At 41.7% G+C, this 16,496-nt stretch overlaps 1 protein-coding gene across 5 annotated transcripts in view; it reads left to right on the plus strand.

Annotated features, from left to right (window-relative positions):
* Positions 1-16,496, plus strand: part of SLC44A5 (solute carrier family 44 member 5) — a 122,873-nt gene that overhangs the window by 46,161 nt on the left and 60,216 nt on the right. For 3 of the 5 annotated variants that reach the window (XM_085882442.1, XM_085882443.1, XM_085882445.1), the window contains 4 exons: positions 3,068-3,134; positions 3,228-3,348; positions 12,046-12,102; positions 13,166-13,249. In XM_085882442.1, the coding sequence (XP_085738568.1) occupies positions 3,068-3,134; positions 3,228-3,348; positions 12,046-12,102; positions 13,166-13,249 (329 nt within the window). The remainder of the gene's footprint in view (positions 1-3,067; positions 3,135-3,227; positions 3,349-12,045; positions 12,103-13,165; positions 13,250-16,496) is intronic. The other 2 variants (XM_085882444.1, XM_085882447.1) reach the window with 1 other exon arrangement.

Consider the following 16,496-nt stretch of genomic DNA (forward strand, 5'->3'; position numbering starts at 1 on the left):
AGAAGGGTTGGGTGGTAGCCAAGAGAGACTTGGTGACCTATCGTCGAGAAGGAAATAAAAGGAATGAAGGTCACCTGGAATAAAATCGGAATGTGGGCCCAAGACTGACGAAAGCGGTGAAGGTTCATAAGAAGCTCCACATGCCAGGCGACATCTTATATGTTTTGTGAACAGTGGTGTCTGTCCATGCGTTCATCCATCTCTTCGGAGGCTGCTTCCCACCCTGCGTTTGAAAAGCTGCGCACGCAGGAAAAACGCAACATTCAGTTTTTAAATGACAGGTTTTGGTGCTGAGTGAAAGCAAAAGTGAAACACAATGAACCTTTTTCAAGTCCATGAAATAATTTAAATTGAGAGATGAACTTAAACTTTACTGTCACCTGGGGACAGGTACTTTTGCTTGCTTTTCCTGTCACTGGTGGTGGGTACTTTTGCTTGTGATTGTATAATAAGCAAGTAAGCAATATGAAAGGTGTACATTGATGTTTAATAACTTCAAGGAGGTGTGATAGCCAGCAAGAGAATATCATTTTGTCACCACGTCAATTTGATAGAAACACTGTCTGTTTCAGCAGAATATGATGTAATCACATTATTGATCATTTTTCATTTTTTAACCTTAACAAAATCTAGGCTCATGGAAGAGCAAGGTGAATGAGGGTATAAAGGCAATGCAATAATGGTGAGACAGTGGCACAGCAGGCAGGTGCAATGAGCAAGGGAATGGATGAGCTGGAAAACAAGAGATAAGAGGGATGTAAACATGGCGAGCTTTCATAAAAGTGTTTGGTTTGGGAGATTGGGTGGGGTTAACAGGGGTAGTAAAGATCACAGGTAGGAATGGAAGATGACTTGAGGTAAAGGTGTACTGCCATCTTGAATCATTAGATGGAAGAGTTGGATTGAAATGACTCATGAAGACAGTTCCACAAGTGGTAGAAAAAAGGACTAAAGGAGTGTTGGTGAGCAACAGTATTTTGAGAGTTTCACAGGGGGTTGCTGGAGAGCTCTTCTGTATTTTGAGAGGGGTTGCTGGACGAGCACAAGCATCTTCGAGGGACTGAAAAGGGGCATCGTAGGGATGAAAAAGCAGAGGAAGTAAGACCAGTCGAGAGAGGATGAAAAACAGATCACCAACCTTAATGCGATGCGATAGAGCAACATGTCTTGTGCTTCTGCTTATTTGCGGGAATGCCAATGATAATGCCCTTGTAATTCATTGTAAGTTACATCTATGTCTACCAATGTCTTTGTCCTGCATGTAATTTATGTACAAGCTCCTTGAGTGATGTAAGATATAGAATTAAAGCTATTCTAGAGAGACACCATTATATGAGGAAAAATAACCTGCTACATGAATAGTTTTATTTAACAAGGACAAATGTGTCCAAGAGCAGTGTCCTAAAGGTTTTGTCGGCTAAAAAAAAACAAACAAAAAAACTAGAACGGGCACTCAGTAGAGCGCATACCTTCGCCAACGCCACATTCCCCCTCCTCCCCCCCCCCCCCCAGAAACCGTTGATTGTGAGGGTATTTAATCCCATACCACATCTGCCATCTCATATGTGTTATGATGGCTTAAAAACATTAAATTTCCTGCTGTTTGACACTGATTCACATACATTGTACAATTTCTGTATGAACTCCCTGACCTTTTTGGGTGTCGGTGTCAAGTCAATCTGATGACAACTGGTCACATTATAAGATATTATTTTCTGGCATTTTAAGGGCATTTAGCACACACGAGTTTCTGTTTTTCTAAATAAGTTATTTATTGTGAACAAACAAACATTCATTGTACAAAAATGACGATTTTGACCTTTTCATGACCTCGACCTTGACCTTTGTACTCTTAATTTTGTAATTGGTATTAGAGTGTGGGGAAAAGAACAGTCAACATTTTGGTGTTGGTTTCATGCAAATTGGATAAGAATTGACCGTGTTATGACTAAAACCGCACATTTTGCAATGTCGTGACCTCCCCTGACCTTTGACTTCCAACCGCTAATAAGGGTTATTACGTCATTTTGTCATGTCACATATCACAAGATGGGGCATTGATTTCTGAACATTTTGGCATTAGTTGCATGCAAATTGGATACAAATTAACCGCGCTATGGTAAAAAGTCGATTTTGACCTTTTCATGACCTTGACCTTTGACCCGATCACTCCCAAAATCTAATCAAATGGTCCTCAGGATAATAACCAATCGTCCCACCAAATTTGCTGCGATTCAGTTCAATTCTTTTGGAGTTATGCGAATAACAAACAAACTAACAAACAAACACACACATTCACAAATAAATAAATAAATAAATACGCAGCGATCAAAACATAACCTTCGCAACAAAGTTTGCGAATGCAACAACAACAACAACAACTTCCGATATTTCGTCACGTGCCTTGATTAAGCCAATAGCGAGACCCGTCATAATGTATTTACGTATTTACGAAATATCGTGTATTTACGAAATAAATAATGTATTTACGAGATTACAATATATTAAATGGAATAATCTTTAAATAGTAACGTGAACTTTTCGAAACTTTAAAGCAAATGTCCGAATATATTTAAAAGTTCATGATAGACGCTCTCAAAAGGCACCGTCTATGCGAGGATGTGTACAGGTGTTTAGTATTTAAAGAGATCCGGATCGTGTATATAAAGGAGCCAAGTCCCAATATAAAAGTTTTGTCTTCACAAGAATAGAAGAAGAAGAAGAAGAAGAAGAAGAAGAAGAAGAAGAAGAAGAAGAAGAAGAACGCCGAGCTCTCCATGAGCAGCGTTCGCTACTCTGAGAAGAGCGTTGACTGCAGCGTTCGCTACACGAGACGCTGCTAAAAACAGATTGGAGTTCAACATTATTTCCTTACTCAGGATGCATTCACAGCTGTGCAGTATTCTGGTGTCTCTTTTTGCATTGATTAATTTTTTGTTTAGCGATGGAATTTCAAATTTTGTGGCTTAAGGATGTCTGCACCTTCAAGTTATTTTACAGTAATAAAATGACACCATTAAAATAGTGTTGAAACCTCTTTTTGAAGTTATTTATTTATTTCTGACAGGAAAGAAACACTCTAAAAATTATCTCGAAAGACCTTTGTCCATCTGCTGTGATTTCCAGCAAACCATGTGAGTAGTATGTCGTACAATAAAAGCTGGATGGGGTTGGGTTACCTCTGGGCACTGTGTGACTGACTACTTGTTTTTGTGCTTTTCTTGTAGTCATGAATCGTTGCTTCCCAAACTTAATAACAGACAACGGAAAAGTGTCCATTTCTGGGAACGAGACTGTGATGTACGGTGATGAACGTGTTAATGCCACTGAAATTCAGAATGCTGCAAAGTGAGTCATATGTGCTGCCTTGGTACAGAAACAGCTGCAAAAACAAAATTGAAAAAGTTTTATTAGTATTATTTTTTGCCCAAAAATGTTTTTTTTTTTAATGGGAGTAAAGCTGACTGCCGTCATGGTTCACCAGCCATGCTTGCTTTCATTTCTATTTCTATTTGTAACCACTTCCTGTGATAGACATTGTTTTTTTTTCCCATCGTATATGATGGTTCTGCTTTGCACACACAATTTTTATGGAATATCTGTCTGGTTGGACTGTTTGGTGTTCCCATCCAAACACAAATATTATTGCAGAGGTATTGGATTCAAATGTTATAGATTCTGTTTCTATGTTCACAACATTATACATATATACTGTATGTATGTATATACACACTATTATGTGTAAAGGGAAGGGGGTGGGGGGCAGAGTTAGATTGTGGTAAGGATAGTATGATCTGTATGTCCACGTAGGTTAGATTACTCTTTTAACAGGGAAAATGTCACAGAAAGTCGAATTGAAAATGTCACAATAAGTGAGGAGGCAGTGAGTGTTAACTTTAAGTTAAGACAGTACACAGTAAGTTTGTTGTGCAAAACCTCCTGCTTTCAAATGAGGACTTGAGCACAAATGCACAACTCGAAAGCGCATTGTGCTTAAGGAGGAAACAGCACGGACTGTTTGGCCGGCACAGGCCATGTGGCGAGGTCAGCTGTGGAGCCTTGGAGAGGGGTGTACGATTTTTTTATTGGGCCCTCACCATGAGGTGGGACAGCCCAAAAGATGGCAACCCACAGCCTTAGGGGGCCAATGACGGGATCCGCTGCCCACAAAAGGCGGTCCCAGAGTTCACGAGCATCGTGGCAGGGCTTCTCGTGGCAGTTGAGCTTTGCACACAGTGATGTCAACATCTTGATCTCTCCTTACTTCATCGTCTGAGGAAGAGATGCCCCTCTCATCTCGCCCCCCCCCCCTCATCACAATTTCCACAGGTCCATAGATCCCTGTGCAGCAGTTCGTCCATGCAATGCTGACCCGCATGACCATGCCATTGTGCCAAGCCAAATGACCACAGATGGACTGGAAATGCCTCACACCACCAGACCCCCCCACCCCATGGAACCAGGGTCATACCAAATCTGTGGTCAGACCCAACATCCAAATCTCACCAGTGCAGCTTCCCAGCTGCTTGGCATAACTCCCTTTCCCAGGGGGGAATTTTCCACGAGGCCGGCCACACACCCTGAGAAGAGCGTTGACTGCAGCGTCAAGGACAAAATATATTATAATTACTGCACAAGTGTGGTTTTCACTATTCCATGAATCAGTGGTGCTGAATATATAGGAGAGACCAGAAGGACTTTTGGCCAGGGCATCAAAGAACTTTACAAGGCCTTTGAATGCAACCACCCAGCAAGGTCAGGTCTTGCCAAGCATGGGTTAAGTGCTGGCCATATTCCCCTATGAGAACAAGGGAAAGTATTACATTGTGAAAGAAAGATTAAACAGTAAAAACAATATTGTCCTGCTGAAGTCACCAAGTAGCTTTGCTTTTTATCAACTTGGTGACACCATTTGACTTTGGCATCTTTGCAATGTGAGGCCATTCTGGGGCCGCAGTCATGACATCGGCATGATGATATCGTCATGACGTCTGTCTCAGTTGGAGAATTGAGGAATCTTCTTCATTGTAACTCACTACCGCTAAATATGGTGATGCCTCCTGATGGTGATTGGTGGGGCAGAAGACAATGTGTCCATGTGGCAGATGGCACTTGTTATTTCCAGATCATGCGGAAATAGCCCCGACAGAGCTCGACTTGGCGCCCTCACCAATCACAGTTAGGTCAGCTCCGGCATGCGCCGGAGCAGTGCATTGCTGCTTCCACTTTCCGCCAGTACTTCAGGGGTCTCCGTCTAGCCATCCCCCAGGCAGATGCCTGACCCATCCCGACCTCCTTGAGATGCTGATGAACCTGCTGCAACCACAAGGCACGTGGTTGGCCCATTGGCCTCCTCCACTCACGAGGCTCCCTCGCTGAGAGAATCTGGTGAGCAGGATCAGCGTCAGGAAAACGAGCCACATGTCCATACAGCCGCAGCTGACGCTCATTGACTATGCAGGTAACAAATCTCATTTGGGTGTGTCTCAGAAACAGCTCGTTGGACACAAAGTCCGACCAGCAATGGCCAAGGATTCTCCAAAGAAACCTGGTACCAAAGGAATAAAGTCTCCATCTCAGATTCCTGGTCAGAGTCCAAGTCTCACATCCGTAGAGCAAGACTGGAAGCACCAAGGACCTGAAGTTGGACTTTTGTCCTCCCTCACCGGTACCGACAGTGCCACATCCCATGATCCAGTGAATCCATGACTCCCCATGCCTGATGCAGATCTTGATTGACCTCTAGCTCACAGCCAGTAGAGACATGAATATCACTGCCAAGGTAAGTGAATCTCTCTGTGATCTCAATATCCTCACCACAAACTGGTACAGACAAGATAGCAGCATTCAAGATGTCATTGAAAGCCTGGATCTTAGTTTGACCCAGGAAACCCATAATCACAGTGGCTCTGACTCCTGATTCAATATCTTGAGGGCCCCCAAAAGGATACTAAAGTCTCCGCAAAGATGACTCATCTGCGAAATCAAGGTCAGAGGTCTTGACATTCCCAAACGACGCACCGCAGCTTGATTTCTCCGACATCCTCCCCAGAATCCAGTCCATACAAGTGCTGAAGAGTGTGGGGGCCAGTACACACCCCTGACGATCTCCAGTAATAATTAGAAATAAGTCAGATATGGTATCACCACATCTCACAGCACTCTCAGTACCAGAGTGTAGTTCAGACATCAGATTGATCAGTTTTCGTGGCACCCCACGAACACCAAGAAACTTCCAGAGGGCATCCCGATTCACTGAATCAAATGCTTTGCAGAGATCAACATAGGCTGCAAGCAGCCCCTGCAAAAACTCTCATCTGCGTTCGGTGAGGACCCGAAGGGCAAGGATACGGTCAATCGTTGACCTCTTTGGTGTAAAGCCTGACTGCTCTGGACATTGGTGCTCAAGCAGATGGTGGTGAACCCTATCAAGAATTATCTGAGCAAAGACCTTGCCCGGCACTGAGAGCAGCGTCACCCCTCGGTAGTTGTTGCAGTCCTGGTGATCACCCTTACCTTTGCAGAGAGGGACAACTTGGCCCCTCTTCCTGTCAGTTGGGATGATGCCTGTGTTCCAGGCAGAGCACAGAACTGCATGCAACGACATGAGTACAGCATTTCCACCAGCCTTGAGAAGTTCAGCATGGATGCCACAGATCCCAGGAGCTTTACTCCATTCCAACTGGTTCATCACAGCCTGTGTTTCCACAAATTATGGTGGATCACAGTTGATTGGAAGGTCAGCAATAGGGATAGTAAGACCCCTGATATCCAGTTGGTACAGCCGCTCAAAGGAACCGGCCCAGTGGGCCTTCACTTTGGACTCATCTGTCAAGAGTGCACCACCCTCCACTCTAACTGCAGTACACCGAGGGATGGGTTTGGAGGAATGCAGTGTGTGATTTCCCTTGTAAGGAGGACGAGAATCATTTGATCACAGGTGATGCTCTACCCCCTCACAAATTCCTTGCACACAGGCCTCCTTGTCCACCTTCAGCGCATGTAGAGTTTTACGCCTCAACTCCTTGAACAGCTCAGCTTTGCCATTCAGCTTGGCCCTGCGACCCTGGTCAGTGGCATCCAGTGTCCCTTGAGAGACAAAATTCTTCTTCACCCTACGGTGAGTTCCAAGACATCCACCGGCAACATCAAGGATGGTGGTCTTGAAGTCACTCCACAACTCTTCAGGATTCCCTAAAGCACCCAAACCCCCCCCCCTCCAAATCCCCAATCAGCCTGTTTGAAAACTCCTCAGCTACTCTCTCATCCTTGAGCTTGCCAACATCCAGCCCAGGCTGGGATGGTAACCTTCTCCCAGATTTAAGCTGCAACTTCAGAGTTGCTACCACAAGCCTGTGGTCGGTATTGAGGAATCGAGCACTCCGATTCACCCTGCAGTTCTGGATCTTCCTCCAGCAATCCAGCAATGAGCACATGGTCAATCTCCAATGCTACACCACCAACGTTAGAATACCAAGTACAGCGATGAGCCTGTGGGTTCTGAAATCACAAATCAGCCACCCTGAGTCCATGACTTCTTGCAAAGTCAAGGAACTTAATGCTATTCTGGTTCACAGTTCCAAACCCATGGGGACTAACACATGTCTCAAAATCATCCCTATCAGTTCCAATCGATGCATTAAAATCCCCCAAGACTAGAAGTGTATCTCTCCTGGGGCACTGATCAACCACAGACTCAAGTGTGGCAAAGAATGCATCCTTCACGGTGAGATCACTCACCTCATTCGGAGCATACACAGAGACGAGGGAAACGACATCCAAGGAATGACGAATCATTAGTCTCATAATTCGCTCGGTGACCAGTGTTACCTCAATTATCATTGGAGTCAGCTTATTGGACACAGCGACAGCAACTCCTTGGGCATGGTAACCATCAGTGCGACTAGCCCAATAGTAGGTGTAACCACCCCCTCCATGATCTCACCACTATCGGTTCTCCGAACCACAGAGAGTGCTGCAACACTGATTTTCAATCGCTTGAACTCAGATGATAACAGACAGGTCATCCTCTCTTAGGGAGAGGACATTCTAGGCATCCACCCATGGGGACTGCCTCAGGTTAACTCAAGGAGACCGTCGTCTGGTAGACGACACCTCAGCACCACCCTGACACATACTATCACAATCTGACCCGGGAAGGTTACCCCATGGTTTTGCTCCCATCTTCAAAGAGTGGCGGTCCCGATGGCTTTGCCCCAATCCCTTTACCTGGTGAGCTGCCATGCGAAGCGCAGCGACACAAGAGGTACTCCCACAGAGTGGGTTTTCGGTGTTTCTTATGTTTTGCGGAGTGCAGGGTTTCACGGTGGCCGGAGTGCAAATCCTGCCACCAACCTCTTAAAAAAAAGTAACCCTTGTACAGGACATCCACAGACACAGTTGGGCACTAGATATGGATGGTTGTTGGCTCACAAGGAGATCCTCTGCCCGTTGACAGGTTTTGTTTTTAATTCTGCTGGGTGTCCATATCATACACCCTCCTTATGAGGAAACCTGGTGGTGGAGACGGTTTAGTTGCCGAAAACCCGGCCATGAAACAGGTTAGTACAGGTTTACATGCTCCCTGTAGAAAGTCACAGATCTAATCTGGCCTGACCTGGCAAAATCATATATAGTTTGGAGTGTATCATTAACAATATATCGTGTTGTAGGAATGATATTTAAGGGTTAATAAAACTGTATAGTAGAACGATAGTTATTTCTTCACATTGACTTAGATAAGTGTAATGTAGTATTTGTTCAATAGATGTGCATTGCATATGTACAGTGAGATGCTTGTTTTCCCTACCCCTACCCCACTGTTTTGTCCTCCCCTATTCAAATCTCTTGCTCTTTGTTTTTCATGTTCTTGTCCTTTTTTAATGTCTTTGCAAAGCACACATGAGGGCTTCGCAGCTCAAGCCATGCGAATGTGCAGGTGTGCTGAATCTGCATTGTATAGCCAGCCAAGCGGCTGATGTATGGGGTGAATCTGCATTGGGGAAGCCTGCGGTTGGCCTTGCTGTTGGGGCTCGCATGGCCTGGCACGGGGCTTACCAGTTGATCTAGCGTGCTCTTCCGTTAATGGCTGCTTGGAAAGAGAGGGAGCGATTTTGAGGTTAATTGGCGATTGAGATTATTCAGAGTGGCACAGTCGGAGAGGCTGTGAATGCAGAGAGGCACAGTTGGGACGCAGCTGCTTTTGAGAGAAACGTTAAAGCCGAGAAAGGATAATAACGATAAACTCTATCATAAAATATTTATTAATGGGACCTGCGAGCTGGCAGAATGCCCTTGAGGTACAAACTCTCTTCCCAGCTGTAGCCTGGGTTTGCATGTTGGTCCAGCTATAAACTGTCATCTCAGTGTTTCACAGGCATGGTGATTCATCAATGTGTGTGCAATCCCTCGGATAACATTATATTGGGCATCCCATCTGCCGACATTAGTTGGTGGTCATTGAAGATCCCAAGTTGTACTTTGCGAAGTGTTGGCAAGGTATCGCCGGCACTCTGAACAAATTCCAAATTCCTGCCTTAACCCACAAAGGGTATTGCATCAGCGGCATAGTCGTGCCCAAGGCCAATGATGCTACCCTGCAGCCATGTGCTGTATATTGAAAGAATAAGAATGGTAACTGCAACAGTTTTATTAGCCCGTCCCTCGCACAGTGGAAGACGGGGTTTTGGAATCATGTCTGTGTCTGTCCATGCTGTAACTTTTTTACTATTTGAGCTTTTGTCATCAAATTTTCAACAAAGCTTTATTATGAGAATATGGAGAAGAAAAATTAATAATTTTGTTGAATTAATTTTCAGTATTACCTCCGTCACTAAAGGTGGAAGAAGGTTATGTTTTCACCCCTGTCCATCTGTTTGTTTTTGTGCAGAATATCTCAAAAAGTTTTGCACGGATTCGGATGAAATTTGGTGGGCAGGTTGGGTTTGTTACAAGGATGAACTGATTAGATTTTGGTCAAGATCTGGATCCAGCTACTCGAATTTTTAAAGTGATTCTTCACCATTGAGAGATCGGGCCAAAATCGATAATCTAGAACGATATCTTAAAAAGTTGCAGATGGATTTAGTGGAAATTAGGTGTACACTTTGCGTATGTGACAGGGAAGAAGTTATTCAATTTTGGTGAAGATCCGAATCAGATCCGATAATTTTAAAGTGATTCTTCACCATTGAGAAATGGGGCTGAACCGATACATAGCAAGATATTTCAAAAATATATTGGGCCTCATATGTTCTCCTTGATCAGGTATTGGGTGGCGGAAGTATGCCCTCTACTGTGTGGCTGTTGTAGTTGTTATGATTGTTACTGGAGTATTATTATTATTATTATTATTATTACGTGTATAAAAGCCTGTCAAAAATGACTGATTGGAATTACTTTGAAATTTTCAGGCTGGAAGATTTGATGTTTCGTCGCAAGAAGTGTTATTTTAAAACACTACATGTACAAATATTACCCTATTTTCTTTACCCTCTGGGACGTTTCGTTTCGATGGTACAGCCTTGTGAGCATGCCAAATTCTGAAGTCTCGGCCTAGCGTCAGGTTTGCTTATATCTTCTTTATTTATTAGACATCTTACGGATGTAAATGAACACCCATTTTACTCTGTGCGCCTTACACATCACGTGCAGCGAATTTCAACTCCATGCACCATATGTATTGTTATTATTATTATTATTATTATTATTATTTTTAATGTTTCTGGAAACTGCCTTTGATGCCCAGTTGCAAGTCACCATGCATCTATATTTCCAATCGAAGAGATGTAATTACTCTTTAATAAAAAATGCTTTTTGAGTTTTTTTTTTAATACTGAAAAATAGACCGTAGTGAACACACAGTTGTGTTATTATATTGGCCTTTAGAACCATACTTAAATCGTCCTTATGAAGGGGGACAGCCAAATACACAAATCACATTGTTTTATATAGAGATTATTTGACCCTTTTTGGCCTTATTTTTTTGCTTTAAAAAAAAAAAAACCAATTGGCTGACAAAATTTTCAGGGTCGGAGCAACCCCCATGGAGAATATCTTAATTACTATTTTGACGTCATATGTCATGTGATATGACAGCAATCTTGGATTAAACACAAAATTTACAGCATTTTATCTCTGAAACCATTGATCGGAAAAATTTGAAGCTTGGCACATCTCATTCTACTCCCAATGGAGAACAGAGGATTGTAAGGATGACATCATCGGTGAAGTGGAAGACCAGCCATAAATGTTTTAATCGAAATCCTTGTTTACCATTGAGATTCAATGTGTATGTCCAGGCCGTAAAAATTTTTACCAATTAAGTTTTTGTCATCAAATATTCAACAAGTCTTTATTATGAGATTATGGAGAATATAAATGAATAAAATGTACAATTTATTTTAACTGTCATTTTCGTCAAGTTTCATTCAGTACAAAGCGGATGCGGACGGCTTTGCATTTTCAGTTGCCTATGCATTTTCAAGTTGTTTTTGTGAGAAAGCAATTTTATTTAGCATATTACATTTAGTATTTTTGTAATGGTGTTTATCATTGTTATTGTTATTATCTTATATATTATTTCCGAGTTTGTGGTTTTGTGTCGTGCTATCTTCGTCTTTGTTCTGCGCTCGAGTAACGTGATATTCGGCTTACATTATCTCAAAGACCATATGAGGTGCATGGTACAAAAAAAAGTAAATAAAATGGTACTGAAACAGTGAAATCGTGCCAAGAAGTACTTTGAACATTGTATTCCACTTACTGCATTAAAGTAAAATTACTACTGATACTCTGCATCAGTTCCTTTCTCAAACACACCCACCCCAACATGTCGCACAGAGCGCGGGTTATGCTAGTTATTATTATTATGATTATGATTATTCAGTGGAACCTTTGGAGTTTATTTTATCGTCCAGGGGGGAAAATGAAGTCATCCTACACACAAACATCTTATTCATTCATGTCGGGCATCAAAGAATAAGAATAGCCCAATTAAATTATCACTTTCTGAAGTGTGATTGTGTTGCTGCCTTACTGATTCAGGCAGGCAGTCTTGGGATGGCTGCCTAGGCCAATCGTCAACTCTCAATCCTCTCACGGGTAATGGTACCAACATGGCTGGTTTGCTAGCTCGACCACATGTTGGCATGGGGCAGTCGCTCTCACTGCCAACATGGATCTGGTCCTCTCATGGCATAAACACTAACAAAACTAAACAAAAAAACAGCATGCTAACCCCTTTGACCATGGAGGTGCTGCAACTCGCTGTGAATATACTGCTTAATTCTCAGAGTGTATTTATTCCCACAAAACATGTAAAATTATAATAAAGCAATCCCAACATCAAAATAGGATGTTTAACCAGAATGAACAGAAGGGGAAATATGCCAGGAGAAAACAGAACGATAGGGAAATTTTTGGAAGGGATGGGAATTGGGTGTGAGGTTGGTTGAGGTAGAATCTTCACTAGTAATGTTCCTCTATCTATGAGACAGGAAAACTAGAGCATCACCCATGTGGATCTTTCTGGCAAAAGTAGGATAATTCAGCAGATCTTCTGTCTCTTCCATTCTTCACCACAGAAGCCACCGCTAAAGTCAGAGCGCCAGTGACAGTGCTAACAATATGGCCATCTTTTCTGCATTCAGAGCTAGAGCACTGTTGCTGCATAATTGATGAACACCGTTGCTGATCAACAAACCTCTTCAGAATAATCTTGCAGAAAAAAAGGCCATATATATGTAAGTTAGCGCATATGCTCTTGATCGCTCTCCTTAAGTATAGCACCAAAATGTATATAGAACATGACACGAACTTGTGCACTTTATCCAGATGTAAATTCTGTGTTGAAATTGAGTGTGTACAAGTGGTCCATTTTTTTTTTTTTTTTTTTGTGGCCCAATCTTCATGACATTTCTCTGTTGTTGATTTGTAGATCATGGTCTTAAAAGCTTCACAACAACTGTTGCTGTGTAGTGATGTGCACTAATAACTTGCCACCTGCAGAATAGCTTTTAGAGGAAAAAAATAGCATGGCTTAACACTAATTTATATTCCATGTGTTGTTTCCTTATTACAGTAACTTAAAAAGGGTAATTTCTGTGACATTTGAAAATGCTTTAAATGTATTTTCCTTATCTTTTACTTTACCTTCTTTCAATAGAGGTGTCACACAATTCATTGATGCACGTCGAGTTGGTATGAAGATTTTTGAAGACTTCAGCAAGTCCTGGTACTGGGTAATCCTGTAAGTGAAGAACTGTAATGTATTGTTACTGATTGAGTATGGCTATTTTGTGTAACCATTTCAGTCCCAAATGGCAAACAAAAACTGTTTTTTATTTTTTTTCAAAATGGGAGTTTTTTTTTTCCTTCAAGCATTTTTTTCTGCAGGACAATGAGATTGCATTTATTTTAAATGTTTTGCTTACCAGCACCTTGATTCTCTTGACATTAAAAAGAAAGTAAACACATTTCAATAAATCAATTAATATATCTGATTGTTGTGGTTTTAACTGCTAATGATTGTATGAAAAATAAAATGCGCACAATATCAATATCAACAATATCATTGTGTGCCACAGCCGATCAGACACTCACAAAGACATGATAGATGCCCCCATATAAGTTTTGGGGGAATTTGGGATGTTTCACTTCCTGCTTTTTGGGGAAAATTGAAAAATTGAGGAATAACTGTTGGTGGAGAAATATGAAATCACATGATTTGCAGATGACATTGTATTTTTATTTTCAAGCATTGAGGAAGAACTGCAAATCACGATAGAAGATCTTATTTTGGGGAGATAAAAGATCACACTAAAAATGAATACAGTTCTGTATGGTAAAGAAAACGAATGTTCAACTGCTACGCAAAATTGGAAGATTCAGATCGATCAAAATTGTAGAAACCAGCCAACTCAAAAAAGTACAAAAAAATGTCATGAAAAGCAAATTTGAGAAAAAGTCTCAAAATGAAAGTTTACAATTTGTGTGTTTTCCGAGCAATGAGATATAGAGCAGTGAAACATGGTCTCCTTCCATGTAAGTGCTGCTTCATCAGGATGACGATTTCTGCTAACAAAGCAGATGGAGTAAGGATTGATCACCGCATTAAGAGCTTTGGAAAGATACAGTTCCTGCTTGACATAACCAAAAGAGACAAGAAAAGAAAATAATACTAGAATGGCACTCTTCAACATCACGATGTTGACAGATATATCTCCACCTACTTATTACATCATTATACATACTTGTACCAAGTATGATTTAAATCCCTTCAGCTGTTCTCAAATATCACATTTTTACTGGAGATGACCTCTGACCTTTGACCTCTTGACCCCATAATCTAATCAGTTTATGTATACAGTCTAGATTAAGGTGTGCTTCTGAGTCTAGAACTTGTCTAAAGTTTGAGCACTGTGCTTAGTTCCAGCCCTGATCACATCTTTTTTCTAATAGTCAAACTGAAACTATAGTAGACAAGAGTTCTGCGACTGGCTGTCTGAAGAATTAAATGACAGTCACCAAAAACAAGTTCTCATGGCGATGTTTATCAGAGGTGATAAATGACTGGTCACAAGGCCATGGTACAGTCTCTGATCTCTAGGTTTGAACAATGACTGCAAAAAGTGCTGGTGTCATAAATTATGCACCTGTCAGCCAGTCGAAATGCAGAAGTAGGTTGATTATGTGCATTAAGAATGGAGTATCAATGTGCTTGGAAAAGGGATAAATAATAGAGGAAAATGTATGGAGTATTAGAAAAGTGGTAATAGGGGAAACTTAGTGCCTTAAGAAAGTATTCACACCCATCAACCTTTGTCACATTTTGTGTCACAGCCTCAATTTAAAATGGATTAAATTTAAATTTTTTTTATCACAGAATTACACAAAATACCCCATAATGACAGTGAAAACATGTTTTTAGAAATATTTACAAATTAGTTAATTCAAATTAGTTAAAGTGTTCAACCCCTTTGCTATGACACTCCAAATTGAGCTCAGGTTCATCCAATTTCCTTTGATCATCCTTGAGATATCGCTACAACTTGATTGGAGTCAACCTATGGCCAATTCAATTGATTTTGATCAGGGAGGTGACGTTGGTCAGGGAGGTGATCAAGAACCCATTGACCACTCTAACAGAACTACAGAGTTCCTTTGCTGAGATGGGAGAACCTATCGGAAGGACAAGAATCTCTGCAGCATTTCACAAATTGAGGCTTTATGGGAGAGTGGCCAGACGGAAGCCACTCCTGAGAAAAAGGCATTACAGCATGCCTGGAGTTTGCAAAAAAGGCACGTGAAAGACTGAGACCATGAGGCAAAAGATTCTGTGGTCTGATGAGACAAAGATTGAACTCTTTGGCCTGATGAGCTGTGCTCGGTTTCTGCCAGACATAGCATACTGGCGGAAACCGAGCACAGCTCATCACCCATCTAACACCATTCCTACAGTAAAGCATGGTAGTGGCAGCATCATGCTATGGGGATGCTTTTCAGTGGCAGGAACTGCGAGACTTGTAAGAACAGAGGGAACAATGAATGGAGCCAAATACAGGCACATCCTTAAGGAGAACCTATTTCAGAGTGAAAAAGACTTTAGACTGCAGCAAAGATTGACGTTCCAACAGGACAATCACCCCAAGCATCCAGCCAAAGCAACACTGGAATGAATGGCTTCAGAACAAGAACGTGAAAGTCCTTGAGTGGCCCAGCCAAAGCCTCAGACTTGAATCCCATTGAGAGTTGGTGGAAAGACTTGAAGATTGCTGTTCAACTTGACATCCAACGTTCCCCATCCAACTTGACAGAACTTGAGCAAATCTGCAAGGAAGAATGTGAGAAAATCTCCAAATCCAGATGTGCAAAGCTGATACAGACATACCCAGGAAGACTCCAAGCTGTAATCACTGTCAAAGGTGCTTCTGCAAAGTATTGACTCCGGGGGTTGAATACGTATTGACGCAAAACATTTCAGCTTTTCATTATTAATTACTTTGTAAAAAATTTGAAAAACATGTTTTCATTTTGTCATTATGAGGTATTTTGGGTGTATCGGTGACAATAAACTTAAATTTAATCCATCTTAAATTCAGGCTGGAACACAACAAAATGTGATAAAAGTCGAGGGCTGTGAATTCTTTCTGAAAGCACTGCAGCTGCTTCCACCACCAATAATGTGGTACTTGTGCAGCAGACGCAAGGCATCATCAGATGTGGGCCCCAGTTGACATCTTGCTTTTCTGTATGGCACCGCTTCAAAGGACTTCATCAGACAAACATCTCGCAGCATAAAGTTCTGGGCCCAATTGTTGAAAAAAAATGTTTTTATTACTTTTTCAAGCAATTTAATTAAAATTGCTAAACACGTTGGGTTTAATTATCCTGTCCATTTAATTGAGGGTTGTCTGCCGGGACTCCTGCACCTATTACTCCTGCAATTAGAGATTTCCACATTTTGAGGCCCTAAGATGCCTGAATTTTGCACTGCA

Source organism: Eptatretus burgeri, chromosome 5, assembly GCF_056783735.1.
Source record: "Eptatretus burgeri isolate ZD-2024b chromosome 5, Ebu_testis_v1, whole genome shotgun sequence".
NCBI lineage: Eukaryota > Metazoa > Chordata > Myxini > Myxiniformes > Myxinidae > Eptatretus > Eptatretus burgeri.